The sequence below is a fragment of the Lissotriton vulgaris genome, chromosome 6, assembly GCF_964263255.1.
Source record: "Lissotriton vulgaris chromosome 6, aLisVul1.2, whole genome shotgun sequence".
In the NCBI taxonomy this organism is placed as follows: domain Eukaryota; kingdom Metazoa; phylum Chordata; class Amphibia; order Caudata; family Salamandridae; genus Lissotriton; species Lissotriton vulgaris.
The window spans coordinates 1264162721-1264183756 of NC_141694.1; the positions used below are offsets into that span (position 1 = coordinate 1264162721).

Sequence of the window (21036 nt, forward strand, 5' to 3'; positions counted from 1 at the left end):
TTATGTCCAGCTGTCCCCCAACACTTCAGAGGGCAGGAACGTCTTCTCCGGGGCGCCTGGGGTCCCGAAAAACAGGAGAATTAGCAGGAATCCGCGCGGAGCTACGAGCTCACGCCGCCATCCCGATCGGCGTCCAAGCCACGCCCCAAAAATCGCTATTTAGGAATAGCAAAAGGCTACGTTGATGCATCCGCCAGTTAGTGTTCACTGAATTTTTTAACACAGGGTTTTGAGAATACCAATAATCTGCCATAACCCCTTAAATTGCAAACATGTGACTTTCAAAATACCGGAAGAATTTCCATATTTGCAAATCCCATTTACAGTAGTAACATTCTGTCAATCCTACTTTTGTAAATCATTGGGACTTCGATTTCCCAAGTGCATTTATTTGTACAACATAAAGTAAATGCACAATACAGCTCTAAGAATTGAACCCAGCAACAACAGGCAGTTTATAAATCACCTAGGTATTTGTAATTTAAGCTTTTCTGCTAGATATAATACCGAAATAAAGAGTTCATCACTCTTTAAACCAGCCATCATTCTGTTCAGTAGAAGTTATATTCAGCCTTCTCTTTCAGTTTAACCAACAATACAATTTAAGTCACATTTGATAAGCTTTGAGCAAAAAAGGTGTTGTAAAATAGGACTCATGGTAGATGCTCTTCTTAAAATGTCCCCCACGTGCACATGCTTTGGAGTGATTTTGCACAATTCCTAAATGTTATATACTACTTGGTCCTACTGTTAACTCTAGGGAGGATTAATGAATGTGGCATACAAATATTGAAGTAAGAAAATGTATATGTATTAAATAAAACTTCCTGAACAAATTGTATTTTTTTTATTTTCAGGTCTCAAGTGGCTACCTGGTTGTCATTTTTGTGTATGTTACAGAATACATTGGAATTAAAGTGCGGACCTGGGCTGCCATGCATGTCCATGCAGCCTTTGCTGTAGGCATTATGGTAGTGGCGTTAGTAGGATATCTGGTGAGGACCTGGTGGATATACCAGATATGTCTTTCTCTAGCAACTGTACCATTTTTGTTGTGCTGCTGGAAGCTCCCGGAGACCCCTTTTTGGCTTCTATCACAGGGAAGATACACTGAAGTGCAAAAACTGATTGATGCAATACAGAGGTGCAATAGAGTAAGGACGCCATTGAAGCTTTCGGAACTGTATCCAGTTACTAATGATGGTGTGCTTGTGAAGAAGACAGACAGAGATGAAGTACTGACACCCAAGAAGCACAGCATCTTAGATCTGTTTACTACCCGTAACCTAGCTAGAAGAACCATCAGTGTTTGGCTAATTTGGTTTACTGGGAGCCTTGGATACTACGTTTTCTCTTTGAGCTCAGTCAATCTCGGAGGCAATGAGTATTTCAATTTGTTCCTCACAGGTAAATATGTTTAGTATTTAATTGCTATCAATACTTTTCATGTACAAATTACAGTTTTAAATGTTTGGGTCATTTACAGGTTGCTGCCCTCTACAGCAGTTGCTACTGAACTAGAAGTTACACACAACCATAGTTCTCTACTTCATTTGAGAAATTGGCAATTTGGTCTCACAATTTGGCGACAGTGGCGCTGTGTGAAACAGCCAAAGAGAATTTACCCCTGCCCCACACATCATTAATACTTGTTACACAGTACCGTCTCCTGATTCATCCTTTTCCCAAAGTGAATAAGCGTTTTTTTCAGTGGGCTTACCTGGCATTCGATGCTGATTTGTAAAGAAATTGTTGTTATAATAAGCAGTCTCTCTCTGACTACACATCCTGAATACTGCAGTAAAAGGTTTATCAGCTCTATTGATCAGTGTGGTACCATTTATTACCCAACCCTGAAGCAGATGTACTGCCTGCTGTGAATCCAGTTTTGAAGTCATGTGACTTTCTATATGACTGGTCCTTTGAAGGTAAGAGAAGTTCTGCTGACCCATGAGGTTTTGGGTGGAGCGAAGACACCCACCAATGTGGGAGAGCAGTCTTAAGCTTATACAAAAGTATTTGAATTGGACTGTATTGAAGCTGCATTTATATATTGCTTACTACACCTGATGAGGAGTTGAAGCCTGAACCCAGATCTAGTGGTTAATTCAGTGGTTATTGTTTATTGTGGGCATGAGATTAATCTTGTGTTCTCAAAGAAATCATTCCGTGCATTCATTCCAGTTTTTTGTGGTAGATTAAATGAATGGGAGTTAAGTGTGATCATTGGTGGGCGCAGGGGGTATGTGAGTCTATGAGAAATGGTTAGAAGGATTAATAGATGGGCTAGAGGAGTTGAGGTATTGTTAGGCTGTGGGGAGAGATTGGGATCTTTAAGATGAGGTGTGGGAAAAATGCAGGAATTCAATAAAAGAGATTCTTGAAAACATGCATGTGACAAAACATGCTGATCTCAGAGAGATGGGGCATGACAAGGATGGAAAATAAAAAGAAGGTCATAAAAAAAAGAGCTACAATCAGAAGTTTTAAGTCCACGTCAATTTTTTTATGCGGGGATTTTGGAATATAGATGAGGCCCTTTGATATAGCATGCAATTTGAAGATACAAAACAGTAGAAAGAAACATTATTTGGATGTGTGATAGTAATAGGTACTTTTGATTGGCTCTAGAAATCAAGTGAACAGTCTGTCTGCTGCTAGGACACCACTGGACTACCGCTTCAGCAATGACAGCTGGTCAGCCCAGGGTCTGGAAGCATAAAGTAATAATTGGGCGCATATACCGGGAAATATCAAGAGCTTTCAGCTTTTTAAGTAGCAAATTTGCATGGGGTAAACAATGTAAACATCGAAAAGGAGATTCTGCAAATGCTGGAGCAGATGGCTTCAAATGTTCATCCTTAAAGTTTGGCTCATAGTATTAATTGCAAAGCCACATATGCAGTATACTTCTCTGGAAGGTGTTAGATACATTGAAGCTGTCGATCTTATGGAAAAGCTGTCCATTATCTTCGAGTTCCCAGCGTAACAGTGCCTAATCCTGGTGGCGTAATTTTATCTCGCTACATGTTAGTCCTTCAGTGTCCTCATCGACCAAGATTTACATTTTAGGAGAAGCTAGGGTGCATGACAAGAACACAGGATATGTACAAAACTCATGAGTAACTCAGAAATCACATCTAAAGGTATATTTAGCATGTTTTCTATGTAGTGGGCACAGTTTTATCCCCTTAAAAAGACAATCCTTTGTTGAGTAGACCTCCTTCCCTAGCACCTTTGACATTTAGGTAAAGGCTTAAATGAAGACTGATATGTATTTTCTCTGGCAGTGGCCTATTTTGATGACATCCTCTTGGGACTGGAATATCCCTTGAATGGTGTACAGGCATGTTTCCCCGGCCTGAGTGTTCAACTGCATGAGAAACTTGTAACCTGACTTCATTTTGGCCTCAGAATCAAATTAATCTCGCATGTGCATAGAAGTCTATGTCTGTCCCTGCAAATGTAAGGTCCAGCTCATGTCCTATGACCTGGACAGGTGCACCATGCATGTACTTGCAGGAGATAGCAGACCATTGTGCCATGAGTTTATCACATAGAGTGCTGGTGGCAGCATAACGTGTTCCATTAATCTGTAGCTTGACCAGGCCTTTTCCCTGAGTCAGGGAGAGTGCAGTCTGCTGACGTCTCTGATGATGTAAAGTTCTACAGTTATGTGAAGCCCAGAATGTGGCACTGACATCCCATGTACATGTCAAGTGTGTGTGCTTGCACAATGAAAATTTGCGATCGTAGGACTGTGTGTGAGAGAGAGGGAGCCAATTGTATGCCTGTGATTTGGTTTAGTGAATGATGGAGGGTGGGAACAGCCTCTTCAGTCAGAAGTGTATTGCTTGCATTCTCATGGCTGGAAGTTGGAGACCTAGACACTGAAGTGAAGAGGATGGAGACTCAGTACCTTTAGATATTGCATGAAGACTTTGTTAGCAAGTGGCTGCTGATTAGTTTTTTCCTGGGCCCTTCTATTTGGTGGATGGGAGAGTGAGAAGTGGAATTGCAGGTTCTGTTATTCAAGGTGATGATGTCTCTAGGCCAGACCGCCTTTCTTTAACACAAGTTCCCTTAGTAAGGGAGAGGGGAAAGACTGTCTGACTGCATGTGAAAGTGCCACCTCTTGTGTTTGACTCTATGGAAACCCTGACTACATGTACCTTAGTTGAAAGGGCTCTGCTCGTTTTCCAGTGCACAGGGATCTGGTGGGAATGTTGAGATTGTGTACCACAGAGACCTGACTTCTACCCCTGGAATTCCCACGTGACCAAAATGATACAGTACTGGTCATTAAAATCTCCTTGGGCATTAATTCCCTAATAAGAGAAAATTAAGAACATTTAGTCGAATTCAAACACCCGATATTTATAACTTGTAAAAACAAAAAAAATAAACTGGCATGTATATTCACTAAGACATCACACAAACTTTGCACTGTGTGTACAGCAGTTCTGCCTTAGAAAACGGATGTGTTGAATATTTCGGCAATGTTAAAAACCTTATGAACTTTTTTCTACAACTTCACTATGAAAGGAGCTGAGGCATGTCTCTCCTCAAGGTAACTGGTCTGATCTGTTTAAAGCCAAAGTTGGACTTTTAACTTCCTACCCACATGAACATGTTGTTGTGGTCTCACCACCAATGGTGAGCCAAGGAATTAAAGGAGAAACATAATTACAAATATGGACTTGGCTGTCTTGCAATGCCTACAAGGCTAGTTTCTTACACCCCTCCTTTGTCATGTTTTCATTATAAATCGCTTTATCCTAATTCCCCTGCTTTCTCTTCAGCAATTCCTGCATGTATTCTCCTACTCCCTTTGTTTCTTTCTGGAGCCAAACTCGGCTTGTCCTGTCCTTGGGCTTATTCTTGACATATGCTGTTAACTCTTAATATGCTCTTTATCCGTTTTGTTCTTCTCATATGCCCCAAACCGTCACTTACTCATATCATTAATCCCTTTTAATCGCACTTTGGACAATCACAATATAAATGGATGACGTTTCTAGGCCATTTTGATTCAGCTATCTATACATAGTTTATCATTAGACCATTATTTCTGCTTCCAATATCTTGCATTTATTTTCCCAATCTCGTTTACATGTCTCTACTGTGAACTCCCTTTTATTCTCTTCCTCTTCCACGGGTATCTCCTGGCACCCATGCATCCTACTTTTCCTCCAAAATCGATACCCTCTTACTCACTGTGTCTCCTTCCTTTCCCCCACTACCTACTTCCCCACAATTTCTAATTCTCTGTTCTGATTTCCCATTCCCTTTTCTATCCTAGTAGTTTCAGTTATGAATCCTTCCCTTCAACTCTGCTTTGTTAGTGTTTAAAATCTCTTTATTATGTATATCATTCCTGTGCACTAAGTGACAGTGTCATGATTCCTACTCTGAAGACCCTCTCTCTTAACACATCGCTCGGGTTTCTTTTTAAGATACAGTAACATCTTGTTCGTTCCCAATGAACGTGATTCCTGGCACGGTCAATATGGGTTTTACTCTGTCTTCTTTGCCAAGACTGTCCTTCTTTATATGCAAAACGTTCTAACTTAACTGTGCCAAAGCAAAAATGCTTCTTTCCTTATTCTTCCGGATCTGGCAGCAGATCTTGGCACCGCTAGTGAAACTTTTCTTCATGATGCTCTTTTCTCATTTTCTCTTTGTGTCACAGACCACTTTATTTGTCGTTTTATTCTTACCTTTCTAATTGGGCCTATTCTGCTTCTCGGCTTGCACAGAGATGGATGCCCTCTCGACAAATCACCCATTTGTCATTCAATATCTATGTCTGTCAGTTATTATCGCTTACTGGAAAATCCCATATTTTCTTTTCCTTTTTCTTTTTCGAACCTCCATGTACTTCTGTTTTTGCCTAGAGGACAGGCATACACCTATTGGATGCACTTATGTCTTCTTGACATCAACACTTCCAAGAATTACATTATTTTCTTTCACTCTTCTACCTACTCTTTATCTATTACATTAATTCAAATTGCACATTTTGTGTTATTTCCACGCTTCTGTGTAGTTTTACTCTGTTTTTCACTACATACCAATGCCTCTGAGTAATGTTTATGCTAAAGCATTGTATAAGATTTTAACCACCTCGATGCTTAAGATTACATCTTTTCAACTTTGTTGTTCATATCCCTTCATCACTGTGGAATCTACAAAGCTCTTATCCCATAGCTGTATGGCATCTTGCTTTTATTACAGCTTCCTTTTTTTTGTGGACTTCCTTCTCATTTCTTCCTTCAGATTTTTTAGGATTTGACAGCTCCCTTCATTTTTCAATATTCTTTGCTTTGATAACTCCTCTGCTTTTTGTTGCCAAATCCAATGTCCTTCTAAACAGATTTGTTTCAAATGACTATTCATTTTATTCATGACCCCCCCCCCCACACACACTGCCTACTAGGGCAATTAGTAATTTCTGGTTTAATAAACCATCCAGCAGAAAAAAGCATTGTCAGAGGTAAGTAGCTTGTTCTTCTGATGGATACTTCCAACCACAGATTCCTCACCTTTAGAATAGAAACCATAACCGTACCTCCCAAAGAAGGGGGGGTCTTTCAAGTGGACTCAATCCAAGAAATACTCTGAACTAAGTGGGCAAAGTGGCCTTCCCGTTGGACCTGGATTCGTGAATATATCCACCAACACAGTCAAATCCTGGCAGATCTCTAGAACAGGCACCCCTCTCGCCAGCGCCATTGTAATGGCCTTGGCCGTGCTGGAAAGGGCCCACAGGCTTTCAGGAGGTTGTTCCTTACCAGTGTGGTGCAGTTTTTGAGAAAGAGGACTATCCACCTTGTCAAAGCCCTCTTTTCCACAGCCTTGCTCTTTTGCACACCTGAAAATCCCACAAAGATCTGATCATCCGCCCAATATTCCTCTGTATGGTTGATCTAAAAACTAAGCAATCTCTTGGGGTCAAGATAATGGAGTCTCCCTTCCTCCCTTCAGGGGTGTGATAGACAAAAGAATGCTGACAGAATGATCGATTGACCAACATGAAAGGTGTTCATGACTTTTGAAAGGAATGCTGCCCGTGTTTTTAATACCAATTTTTCTGGGAAAAAAGGGGCTGTAGGGTGCTGCTGTTTACTTGCATGTCCTGCTGACATGATGGTAATAGGTAAGGCAATTTTCAGTCTAGAGCCTCAAGGAAAAGCTATGTACCATCTCAAAGGGCATATATATAAGAAGTTTCAAGTCCAATTTAAGGTCCTAAAGAGGCATCACAAATGCGTAGAAGAAAACATGTAATTTCTTCTAGAAAACGCACCACACCTGGTGATTTAAACAACAATGGTTGGTCTGGTAAACCCAGGAGGACTGAAGGGGTCAACAAATTACCTGTCACTGTGTTTACTGCAAAGCCTTACTAAGCTAACAAAAAAATAAACAAGAGGACACCAAAGTAATTTAGCTTGAAAGGGGTCTGTGTTTCAGGCAACACACCAAGTGACAAACTTTTCCCTGTGTCCCGCATAGATAGACTTCGTATAAGGGCGCTTGGCCGTAAGGATGACATTGAACACCTCTAACAAACACATTTAGTTGCAGCCACGCAATCTTCATGCATGGGCGTAAAAGTTGTGAAGACTTGGATGCAGGACCCTGCCCTGTTGCTGAGACTGAAGGTCCTCCTAAAGTGGAAGCTTGATCAGCGGACAATTGCTCGGGCCAAGGAGCATCGGGTACCACACTATCTGGGCCCATTCTGGGTTGATGAAAATGACTGGGGCCTGCTCTGACTGGATCTTTCTCAAAACCTGAGGTAGAAGAGGAAGTAGAGAAAGGGAATACAGAAGCACTTCCTTCCATTCATATCAGAATGCACCGCTCAACAGGTGTCTTGGAGGAAACTCCATAGCACAGAATTGTTTATTCTGTGTTTTCTCGATGGCGGTGAATACATCTAACTGGGATGCACCTCTCTGGTTGACGACATCCTATGCGACCGTAGGATGTAGATCTGGGGGTCTGCTAGATGTAACTTTCTTAGTTTGTCAACTTTAGTGTTTTGAAACCCCTGTAAGTGGTTGGTGACTAGGGAATGTTCTGCTGTCCAGCCACCTCCAGAGGCAGAGCTCCTCCTAACAAAGGATCTAGGACTACTCCTCCCTGCTTGTTGCAGTACCTCATGACTGTTGTGCTTTTCCACGAGGGCCTGCACCATTCTCTCTTATGGACAGCAGGAAACCCTTCAGAATCATAAAGATCACCCAAAGCTCCAGCAGGTTGATATGAAGTTGGCGCTCAAGTGGAGGCCAGATGCCTCTGATCACCAGTCCACCCGGATGACCTTCCCAACCAAGTAGCAAATCATCTGTTATAACCAGTAAGCCATGGTTGGGAAAGGGAGCGTGGTCTTCTGCAAGACAAATTGGCATTCTCCAGCCGCCACTGCAGATCCTGTGCAGTCTCCTTTAAGATCTCGATGGAGTCAGAGAGGCAATTCCGATGATGAGTCCAATGAAATCTGAGATCCCAATGCAGTGTGCACAGGTGCCACCTTTCTTTTTAGAATCAATAATTTTTTATTGCATGTTAAAAGATCATAAGTACACAGCTTAGCTGCCTACATCAGGGCGCCGGCAGAGCGAAATCTGAAAGGCATTACACAGCGTTTAGGTCTACATCCGAGAGGGTGACCCCGCGATAAAGTTCAATCCACAGTGCAATAATAAGGCAGCTGGCTAAGATACCACTTTTATATAACAAAAGAAACAGAGTAATAGACAAACAACCTTGCCTCCCCCCACCCTAACTCTCCCAACACCCCCCCCCCCCTCCGCATGAGTTCATGACCATCACTTCTGCCTCTCCCTAGCAGGATTAGCAGGTATTTCGGGCACGTAACTTCCCTCATGTCTTTGGTAAGGAGTTGCAAGAATGGCGCCCATATTTTCGCATATTCAGTGCCCTTGCCATCTACACTGAGCGAAAGGCACTCCATTGCTAAGAGGTGCCAGAGCCTCTGAACCCAATCTCGAGGGTCTGGAACTAACGAGGACCCCCAATGCACTAGCCATACCTGTCTTGCTTGCCCCAAGCAGTGCTAGGGCTATCTGCTTACCCCTTAGTGATCTCAAAGGAAAGGACCCAGGATGGGGAAGTCCCAATAACGTGAGCTCAGGTGTTCATGGAAATGTAATCTGAAATGCAGTATCAATTCTGTTTGCCATTTTTTGTGTTCATGCAATTTTGTACTCTGTTTTATTAACACGGCGGGGAGGTTAAGGGAAAGCAGACTTGTATGTCTTTTTAAAAGGTTCATCTCACCTTGGGTTGCTGCTGTTGGGAATTTTGCGGCGTTACCTGTGGCCCCCCCGGTCCACCGCAGTCAAGAGCCGACTGTTTGAGTGGAGGGAGGTCACAGGGGAACCCGGCATTTTGTTTTTTAAACCCACTCCCGGGTTGTGCCATTCGCGGCTGCCATCTTGGGGCAAGGGACGCTCTAGTGTTTGCGTTCCCTTCCCAAGGCGGGACCTTTAAAGGGAGGCTGTGTGGCTCGCGTGTTGGAATTTACCTAGAACAACTTAGCGATGTGCGTTGCCTACTGATTGATTGCTGCTACCAGTTTTAATACTTTTAAAAATCCTTTATTTCGAGTCTGTTTGCTATTTTTCGTGTTCATGCAATTTAACACTCTGTTTTATTAACGCAACGGCGAGGTTAAGGGAAAGCAGACTTGTATGTCTTTTTAAAAGGTTCATCTCACCTTGGGTTGCTGCTGTTGGGAATTGTGTGGCGTTACCTGTGACCCCCGGTCCACCGCAGTCAAGAGTGGACTGTTTGCGTGTAGGGAGGTCACAGGGCAACCCAACATTTTGATTTTTTAACCCACTTCCGGGTTGTGCCATTCGCAGCAGCCATCTTGAGGCAAGGGACGCTCTAGTGTTTGCGTTCCCTTCCCAAGGCGGGACCTTTAAAAGCAGCCTGTGAGGCTAGCGTGCAGAGGGTGCGCCGGCGGCGCGCCAAAGGCAAGCCCGTCTGCGCCAGGCCGCTCCAGGCCGTCACCCGGGGCCCAAATCCCTGCTCCCTGCTATAGCGCTGTTTCACAGTACTCTTCCACCCAGCTGCTTAATCTGCGTCCCTACTCTCATCCCCTGTGTACCTGTCTGGAGACAGAGGACAATTATATTGCCTGCCCTGGCTGTAATTTCACATTCAACGTCCACCCTGATGAATCAAGTAAGGCCATCAAGCCTGATAACACAGCCGACCAGCTTACGCATTGTGCCCCGAAAGAAAAGCCGGGACTCTCTAATAGCTTTATCTTTCTCAGTGTCAACTGTCGCTCTCTTCCTAAACACCAGGCAGATATTTTTTACCTTTTTTTCAGAATTACAACCTGGCGCCATATTCCTAACAGAGACATGGCTTACCAGCTGTTCAGGGCCTGACCTGGCCAGAGCCCTGCCCCCAAATTATGCCATTGTGCGGAAGGATAGAGAAGGCAGGTTGGGAGGTGGGATTGCTGTCATCTTTAACAATACATTTTGTTGTAAATTCGACGCACTTCTGATTCCCAACTGCGAAGCCGCTGTTTTCAAATTTACTTTGACTCCACACTTCACTTTTTCTGGTATATTGGTGTTCCCCCCACCCAGGTTTGGCTGGTTCATGGGCAACAAAGTTTCCTGATTTTGTTTCCCCACTGCTGCTTCAGGCAGCTAATTTTTCTATGCTAGGTGACCTCAATCTCCACTTAGAGGACCCGAACCGTAATATTGCCTGCACCTTTGTCTCTGATTTGGCCGCTATGAATCTGTTTCTTCTTAATAGTGGGCCCACACATAATGCTGGTCATCTTCTCGACCCCATCTTTTCCAACCTATCCTCTTTACAATGTCTAACGACCGCCCCTCTTTGTTGGATGGATCACTTTTTTGTAGGACTCTGTCTGGAAACTCCCCGCCTTGCGCACACTAATTACAACACTACTGCTAAGCCCTCTAGGAATTGGTCGAAGCTTGACATCACTAAGTTTAACTCAATGTTGTCCATAAATGGACCCATTTTCCATAATAATGTGGCTCTGTATCTGGTAGCATTATAAGGATGGATTCAATCAGCCCTTGACAGCTGTCTTCCCACCTCTGTCAGAAAGTTTAATAACCACCGCCCCCCGGCCCCTTGGTTTTCTGACGAACTAAAAAAGGAGAAAACCAAATGTAAAAACTTGGAGCGCCGGTGGCGCAAGAACTACACAGGTGAAGCCAAACTCAACTATAATATTAGCAAACAGGCTTACCACTCCCTGTGTCGGGCTGCACGTGCTAACTATGTCTCCACATCTATCCTACAAGCTAAAAACTGTCCCAAGACCTTGTTTAATATGGTTAAAGACCTATCTGGTTCTACTACCATACAACCCCCTCCCGACCTTAATTCTACTCAATGCGAAGACCTCGCTCAATTTTTTGTAAACAAAGTGGAAATCATTTACTCTTCATTGGTCAGCTCCTCCGCTTCCTCCTCCCTTCCACCCACTTTGGCGGTGGTTTGTCCTGCCGCCTTATATGAAAATTTCATTGACTTGATAAAGGTGTCCACCCTCGAATCTTGGCCACTCTTGGACATGGTGACACTTACAGACCATCTCAGTCATATTAAATTGGGATCTCCCTGCAATCTTCTGCCCATTTCAGTCTTGCGACAAATCAATCCTCCCTCTCTTAATTATGTTCTCCAATTGCTCAATACTTCTCTAACGACCTCCACTGTTCTGCTGAGTTGGAAGCATGCAAAACTAATGCTGATCTTGCCCTTCCCTCTAATTTTCGCCCAATCTCTCTCTTACCTGCTCTCTCAAAGATTCTTGAGAGACACATTAATAGACATTTGTCCAAGTTTATTGAGATAAATGGGCTGTTACATCCTACCCAATCCGGCTTCAGGTCCGGCTACTCTACCGAGTCTACGCTGCTTGGGGTCACAGAAGCACTTCAGCACAAAATTGATGAGGGCAAGACCATGGCCTTGGTGTTACATGACCTGAGCGCGGCCTTTGATACGCTCTCTCATACCATACTCATAAAGCCCTCCGACTCGCAGGCGTCACTGGGACTGCCCTGAGCTGGTTTAGCTTGTTCTTTGCCGATCGCGCTTTTCAGGTTTTTTCATCTACCTCTAAATCCAAGCCCCATCACTTGCCATATGGGGTTCCCCAGGGCTCAACCCTTAGTCCTCTATTATTTAATATTTACATCAGACCTCTGGCAGCTTTAGTGGAGGGATCAGGGTTGTCGCTTTTTTCATACGCTGATGACACCCAGATCCTCCTCTCTCTCTCAGCTGGCAAACAATCTGAGCCCTCTGCATCTAGATCTGGCCTCAGTAAAGTCATGGCTTGGATGAACGCCAACTTCCTACAACTTAACAGTGATAAGACGGAGGTTCTGATCCTTGGCAAGGACCGTGGTCTCTGGGGCCCTCAACATTGGCCACCAGAAATGGGTACGCTACCTCAGCCTTCAGCTCAGGTGCGCAACCTTGTTTCATTATGGATGATTCTCTCTCCATGCGGCAGCAAGCGACCAAGGTTGCTGCCACCTGCTTCACCATTCTGAAATGGTTAAAGAAGTTCGTGTGGATGCTTCCATCTCATGCCCAGCGTACCATGGTCCAGGTCCTGGTGACCTCTAGGCTGGACTACGGGAATATTCTCTTTTTGGGTGTAAACAAGAGATAATATGCAAACTGCTGCGAGTACAAAACTCTGCCGCTAGATTACTCTGTCGAATTCCCAAAACGGCGTCCACTTCCAGGTCGCTGTTCGATCTCCATTGGCTCTCAATAGAGTAACGGGTCAAGTTCAAGGCCCTCACTTACATGTTCCGTATTAAGAATGTTAAGGCCCCAGACTATGTACAACACCTGGCCAGCCCCTACGTCCCTCCACGTACCCTCAGATCCTCTACTCAAGAGAAATCCCAGTTCCGCGAGTTAGACTTTCTCGTATGGGAGGGCGCTCCTTTTCTCATCTTGGCCCCATTCTATGGAATGCTCTTCCACTGTCTCTCCGCCTACAACGTGATCACCTGTCTTTCCTAAGATCCCTTAAAACATGGCTTTTAAGCCAATAGGTCTTCTCTTCCTTTGTTGTTCTCTGTTGGCGCCGGGAAACCCTAGGGGGTAGCTGTGCACCGTTATATAAATTTAAAATAAATAAATGTCATTGAGGATTGCTGTCCAATAACGTACAGTTTCGGACAATGCCACAGTAAAAGTACTAAAGTGCCAGTAAGACCACACCCCCGTCAGCAGAGGTCTGACTTAGTTCTATCCCACGATTTGATCGCTCTGGGGTATAATACCAGTAGGTTGCCCGCACCCGCTGAGTTGGAAGCAGTGTGATGTACCCAATAAAAGATGTGTTCCCATTCTTTTTGCGTTAAGGGCCTCCCAAGTTCAACCTCCCAAAGAACCTGTGCCTTTGTTTGTTGTTTCTTAGGGCGTGCAATGATCATAGCGTAAAGTTCAGATATGAGTTTACGGTCGTCCTGTTTACAGACCAGCCACTTTTCAAAAGTTGTCTTGGGGCGGGACATGAGAGCGAAGTTTGGAGACTGTGTCACCCAATTTGCAAGCTGCGAATAATGGAAAGCGTCCGACGCTGGTAGATCATAATCCTTGTGCAGCTGAGGAAAGGAAATCAATCCATCTAGATCAAAAAGAGAGCCCACTCTTTTACAACCCTCCTCCCTCCAATGGTGGAAGACTGGGGACGCGCAACCTGGCGGGAAATTGGGGTTGTCCACAATAGGGGTCATAGGGGAGGGGAACGTGGTCCATTCCTTCTGGTGCGCTAGCCGGTCCCAAACCTTAAGGGTCGGCGATGTAACCGGAGAGGAGTATAGGCTCCAAGCTCTGTGTCTGTGAGGAAACACCAGTTCGTGCCAAATATTACAGCCGGCCACTGTTTGGTCCATAAAGTTCCAGTGCTTACTGGACAAAGGCCACTTCCATTCTGTGATATAGCGAAGGCAAGCTGCTTGGTAATAAGCACCCAAGAGCGGGAAGCCAAGCCCACCGCAAGCATTCGGAGTGGTGACTAGTGGTAATGCGAGCCGCGGTTTCTTATTATCCCACAAAAACTTGTTGAGAGGCCCCTGTAATTTCCGAAGGGTGCCTGACGGTGAATTCACAGCAAGCATTTGGAAGATATATAGGATGTGCGGGAGCAAAGTCATTTTCACTGCAGCTAACCTCCCGTACCATGCCAGGTTGAGACGGGTCCAGGCAGACAACGGCTTGGTTGTTTGTTCCAACAATGATTTGTAATTGCGGGCAGTTGTCTTAGCGATAGACGAGGTCAGCCGAATGCCCAAATACATGATGTCTGTGTGTACCCATTGGAAGGCGAAATCCTGTTGCAGGTCCTGGACCTCGGCTTCGGGTATAGAGATGTTAAGAATTTGCGATTTCGAAAGGTTGACTTTGAACCCTGCGACGTCTCCAAAAGCAAGAAGCTCTCTCGACAGATTTTGCAGTGTTGATTGAGGTTGTATGAGTGAGAGGATGGCATCATCCGCATACATACTAATTTTGTGTGTGTCAGCACCAAATTTGATAACTACAATGTCAGGGTTGGATCGAATGCGTTGGGCAAAAGGCTCCATATAGAGTGCGAATACCAGCGGGAACAAGGGACAACCTTGCCGCATTCCCGGGCAATGGGGAAAGGGGTTGATTTACACACATTCACCTGCACCGCCGCCTTGGGGGAGGCGTGTAGGCAACGGACCCATTGGATAAAGTTATCACCAAATCCGAATGCATGCAAGACTGCGAATAAATATTCCCTGTCGACGCCGTCAAAGGCCTTCTCCGCTTCGATCGAAAGCAAGAAGGCCTGAGTGCGGGAGCAGTGTACTAAATCTATGAGGTGGAGGAGCCGCTTGGTGTTGTCCCCTCCTTGCCGCGTCGGGATAAAGCCGGATTGGTCTGGGTCAATAGGGCCATCCATTAAGGGACTAAGTTGTGCGGCTAATATACTCGTGAATTACTTTGCGTCGATGTTAAGGAGTGAAATTGGCCAGTACGACCGGCACTTCTTAGGGTCCTTTCCAGGTTTAAGGATAACAGAAATTGCCGCTTCTGACATTAAGGGCCTCACCTCCCCAGTATCGAGGAAAGAGTTAAAAAGTCTTGTTAAAAGGGGAGCCAGCTACACGCAGAATGTTTTATAAAACAGCGCTGGGAAGCCATCCGGACCTGGGGATTTAGCCACTTTCAATCGTGCTATCGCTGAGATGACTTCCTCTATTCGAATGACTAAGTCTAAGGTGTCAGCCGAAGATTGAAGCAAAGGAGTGATATCGCAAGAATTTAGGTAGTCCCCTGTGCCATGAGAGCGAGCATCCCCCCTTGTGTAAAGGCGATGATAAAACTGATGAAAGGTGTCGACAATAAGGGTGTCTGTGTTATGCTCCACTGCTTTCAGATCTCGAATAGATTGGATCGCTGACATCTGCGTACGCGCCCACAGTCTATGCGCTAACATCATCCCTCCCTTGTCCCAACTGAGATAAAATTCATGCAGTAGTCTCAGGAGTATGCAATGGGGGGTTTTTCGTCCTTAGCAACCCAGATATAGACGAATATTCAATAGTACACAACAAGAGAAGGGTACCTAGTTATCTATTTTACCGCTATTTATTTTATGCGGAGAAAAAACAATGACCATTAGGTTCATCTGTTCTTGCCATGTGATTTACATTATTTTCATAGCATATTAAGGGTGTACAATTTATTTTGCACCGCGTAGGACTTGAGAGACATTTCCCATGTGGCTCAAGTTCCTCTACAAACCACGCCTATTGGGTGGCGAATAAGGGAACTTTTCAATGAATATGCTATGCTGGTGTAATTCTGTGCACTTTGTCCAATTTATATTGTTTGTATGAAATTATTGCACTTTTTTGTGTTACTTCACATGGTTGAGGTATCCAAACTGCTAAAGTTTTGTATGTTGAATTTTATCGCTTCTCATGCATGATTTGAATGTCCATCATAAGTATGTTTAGATATGCTATGAAAATAATGTAAATCACATGGCAAGAACAGATGAACCTAATGGTCATTGTTTTTTCTCCCTTTCCAATTCTGCACGCTTTTCTTTGCGTAACCATGCAAAGGATGCTGCGATTGCGATACAATTCCCCCACACCACTAGTTTCAAGGCTTCTCATACTGCAGCGAGAGGGGTGCCCGCTTGGTCATTCTCCACAAGGTAATGTACTATAGTATTCCGAATTCGGGTGATGACCTCCTCCGAGCATAGATAGGGAGTCACGGAGGCGCCAGCCCAGCGGTGTCGAAAGCTTGCCTTGTGATGTGAGTAGTACTGAAATGTAGGCATGGTCTGTGAGGGAACGGGGAGTGTTATCTGCTGTGTGTAAGCTAGAGAGGGGAAGGCTAAAAAATTATCCAAACATGCATACGTTTTGTGCGTTGCTGAGTATTAAGTGTAGTCACGCTCATTAGAGTGCTGGATACGCCACACATCACTCAGTCCACAGTCAGTTAACCATTGCTTCCCTCCCTGCGACAGCGCCCCTGTTTGATTCGACCTTTGCTCAGATCTATCCATCCCTGGGTCTATCACCACATTCAGGTCTCCTCCCACTAAAAGCGCCGCATCCGGAGGGGCAAGAACTTCAGAGAGGGCTAGGCATAGGAAAGGTTCTTGTCGTTCATTCGGGGCATATAAAGACCCTATTGTCATTTGTGTGTCCCCCCATTGTACGTGGAGTGCTAGAAATCTGCCTTTGACATCCGCCACAGTGGAAATTACTTTGTATTGTGATCGCGCTCTAAAAAGGATTGCAACACCATTTTTCTTAGCCGACCCTGAAGACCACAGCTGCAGTGGGAAACGTTTATCTCTCATCCGCTTAGTACCTTTGTGTAACAGATGGGTTTCCTGAAGCAAACAGACAGCACTCTCAGCACTTTCTAAGAGAGAAAGAATTGCAGAGCGCTTAACTGGGTTATTCAACCCTCGTACATTCAAGCTTACAATTTTTAAGTCCCTACCCATCGCATCTAAGGGGGGGAAAGAAAGTCATTTAGCTGCCCAAGGCCGACAGAGCCACAACCAGTGTAGGTCATCTCCCTTGGTCCACCTGCCAAGAACTGATGCGAAGCCCCAAAACCAATCCCAAAAACCCTGAAAACCCAGAGTCTCAAGCAAAATAGTACAACAAAACCAAAGGTAAAAAACAGAAAATCCAATGTAGTGACAAAAGTTTGTCTCATAGTTCAAATGTTCAGGGGACATGGCGCATTCCCAGTTCGAGCCATGTAGTACAGAGCAATCCCTCTGTATGATGGGGAGCAATGACACTGCTCACCATCAGACTGCTCCCTTCCTCTGGCGCCAACAAATAAACTCAACTGGATAGTGACCTACTTGAAAATCAAGGAACGTCTACATTGTCCATCACCTGTCACACTGATGTAAGGGCCGCCTCTCTCTCCAGTTTTCTAGTGGACGTGTCTGGTTTTGAGGCGGGGGGCGATCTTCCAACTCGCTGCCATTCGGAAGAGCACCAGTGCCGACGAGAAGGAGGCCTGTCTTTCCCAAGGTGTTTGAGGGGTCTGATCCACTCCCAGAATATCATAAGTGGCCTCCAAAGAGCGGATCTGTAAAAGGTTGCCCTGAAGTTTGAAGACAAGGCGAAACGGATGGCCCCAAGAGTAGGGGATGCCTTGTTCGCGAAGGTGGTTGGCGATGGGTTTAAAGTCCCTGCGCTTGATCAACATGGAGGCTGCTAAGTCTTGATAAAGTGCAGGCTGATGACCCCGGCATTGCACTGGGTTGAGATCTCTGGCCTTGCGAAGGATCAGTTCTTTGAGTTGAAAATCGTGCACTCAGATGAGGATGTCCGGGGGGAGCTGTAGCACCTTGCGGAAGTCCCACAAGATGAACTCGGTCCATTTGTATTCCTTGATCCCTGTCATCCCCAAGCATCTGAATAAATAAATCGCAGATGTAAGCTCGGAGGTCATCTCCTTCTTCCTTCCAAGGGACCGCTCGGATTCTGATTTTATTACATCTGGAGTGGTTTCCCAAGTCCTCTGCGTGAGCCTGAAGATCAAGATTCTGTTACTTGAGGCGTAGCATATCCTGCTGGGGTTGATGTAGATCATTTTCTCCCCAAATCGTGTTCCTACAAGTTTGCCACTCGCTCTCCTATGGCATCAACATCACGCCGAACTTTTCTCAGGTCTGATGAAAGCTGGGAGTGCAGCTCCATTATAACTTCCTTAATAACTGTGAACAATTCAACCATGTGTGTGTGTGTGGGGTTGTGTGTGTGTGTGGGGTTGTGTGTGTGTGGGTGGGGGGTTGTGTATGTAGGGTTGTGTGCGTGTGGTTGTGTGCGTTTGTGTGGGTGTGGTTGTGTGGGTGTGTGTGTGGTGTTGTGTGTGTGGTTGTGTGTGTGTGTGCGGTTGTGTGTGTGTGTGTGGTTTTGTGTGTGGGGTTGTGTGTGTGGGGGGGTTTTGTGTGCGTGGGGGGTTGTGTATGTGGGGTGTGTGTGTGTGGTTGTGTGCGTTTGTGTGGGTGTGCGTGAGTATGTGTGTGTGGGTTTGTGTGTGTGTGGTTGTGTGTATGTGTGTGTGGTTGTGTGTGTGGTTGTGTGTGTGTGGTTGTGTGTGTGCGGAGGTTTGTGTGTGTGGGTGTGTGTGTGTGTGTGGCTGTGGCTGTGTGGTTGTGTGTGTGGGGTTGTGTGTGGGGGGTTGTGTGTGGGGGGTTGTGTGTGGGGTTTTGCGTGTGTGGGGTTTTGCGTGTGTGTGGTTGTGTGTTTGTGTGTGTGGGGGGTTGTGTGTATGGGGTTGTGTGTGGGGGGTTGTGTGTGGGGTGTTTGTGGGTGTGTGTGGGGATGTGGTTGTTGGTGGGGGGTTGTGTGGTGTGGGGTTGGGTGGGTTGTGGTTGTGTGTGTGGGTTGTGGTTGTGTGTGGGGGGGGTCATGTGTGTGTGGGGTTGTGTGGTTGTGTGTGTGGGGTTGTATTTGTGTGTGTGGGGTTGTGTGTTTGTGTATGTGGGGGTTGTCTGTGTGTGTGGGGGGTTGTGTGTGGGGGGGGTTGTCTGTGTGTGTGGGGGGTTGTGTGTGTTTGGGGTTGTGAGTGTAGTGGGGGGTTGTGTGTGTGTGTGTGGGGTTGTGTGTGTGTGGAGTTGTGTGTGTGGGGGGGTTGTGAAGGGTCAGGCCTGCGGCTCAGAGAAGGGGCTCAGTTTCCCGAGGGAGGGCTACTGCCTGCTTGGCCCAGATGTTACAGTCTGCTCGAGAGTCTCTGGCACCGTCAGAGATAGAGATAACATTTGTCCTGGGGGGTAAATAGTAGGAGGGAAGTGCGGGGGTAAGAGAGGGAGGAGGGAGATAACAAACCGAGTGTGAGAAATTTAAAACAAGCCGCACAGGACTAGATGCTTGACCGCCATTATTTAAGATGTAAATAAAAAATAAAAATTGGCCGAGCCGTGCTGAAACACATTTATTGGGAGGGTGTAACACCCCAAACACCTTCCCCGCCCCTAAAGATGTGCCTCTCTCTCTGCAGGCTCTGAAGAGACGGCTGTGTAATGGGAGGGACTGTCCGTGCTGGTAGTGAAGTCTTAGGGACTGTTCGAACAGGCTCAAACTAAAGACACATAACGTGAGTCTCCGCATGGTCTGATGACTAAAGAGTGAAACTCAGGAGAAGAAATTTCCCCAACAAAGACACACCATTACAGGCCCCGCCCCCACTGGCCACTTCGCAGCAGTCACCGGCTGGAATTCCGACAGAATTCCCCCCAGAACAGTAGGTAGCCGAGCGGGGGAGGGGCTGTCAGTGTGAGGAGAGTTGACTGCCTCATCTGAAATGTATGTGCAATATCCTGAGTCACCACATCAGAATGCAAACACCGCTCTCTGCAAAGGGAAGGACGTTTCCAACAACACGCACAACACAGAACAAATACTGGGCACAACACAGAACAAATACTGGGCGGATACCACACTCCTAACACGTCCAAGGAATCATGGCCGGTGTCAGGAAGTAAGCCAAAACTGGCGAAGCTTGTGCTTGTTTAAAAGGCACATTGTCTATCACAGGTGATGTAGGACCATTTGCAGACAGTTTAGGGCTCACAGGAGGAGGTGTCTCACAGGCCATCAGTTTCCTGTCACATGATGCCCACAAGTGCTTGCCACAACATGCCTACGAGAGTGCCCAACAGCAGGATTATAGGGACCTGCAGGGCCTACCAAGGTCTCATCATCCAGGATCAGCCGAGGAGTACGAATCTTGATGAACGGGAAGGCCGTCGACATCATGTACATGCCATGGATTGTCCCGGAATCCGAGAGGCCTGTTGTGGGGGAGCAGACCTGTGTAGCGTCCTCACAGCGTATGCTTGGTGATAAAAGTATGTATTTAAGAGTAAATTTGCGGTTTACCGAAAACAAATCCGCAAGTGCTCCTACAGGCACCCTATTTCCAAATAAATTCAAGAGAATGTGACTGTGACACGTGTAAACTAAAAGCGAACCAATCTGAAATACTGACTAAAAGTCTATGCTCCATTAAAGCTACAGCATATGGTCACAGTACTCATAGCTTGGAGATGAATACAGCTGCTGTAGTGAGTGCTACACTTGCTATGCTTTTATTACACCACAGTCATCCAATGGACTGCATATGTAATGCTCGTGACAAATGTCTGAGCCTGCGGCTGCGGGGATGCTTTCATAGAATATTCACTTAATCTCCCTGTGCCTACCCAAACAAGAATAGTTGGCATTATGTGTATTTACAAACTGAACGTAACTGAAAATATGGAAGTTCCAACTTTGTGAAAGACTGTGACAAGTGAGGCATTTAGTGCAGGACGTGGGTAGTTACTGGGGGCATTTGGCAATGGGTGGTGAGACGGCATACTTACCTACCAACCGCTGGTACTGAGTGATCACATAAGAGAGTTTTAGAGAAACAACTATGGCGCTCGTAAAC

The 21036-nt window shown here is 45.6% G+C and overlaps 1 protein-coding gene across 1 annotated transcript in view; it reads left to right on the plus strand.

Moving 5' to 3' along the window:
- Window positions 1-21036, plus strand: part of SLC22A16 (solute carrier family 22 member 16) — a 335928-nt gene that overhangs the window by 160481 nt on the left and 154411 nt on the right. Inside the window, exon 4 of the mRNA XM_086927382.1 lies at window positions 858-1407. Coding sequence (XP_086783508.1) covers window positions 858-1407 — 550 coding nt within the window. The remainder of the gene's footprint in view (window positions 1-857; window positions 1408-21036) is intronic.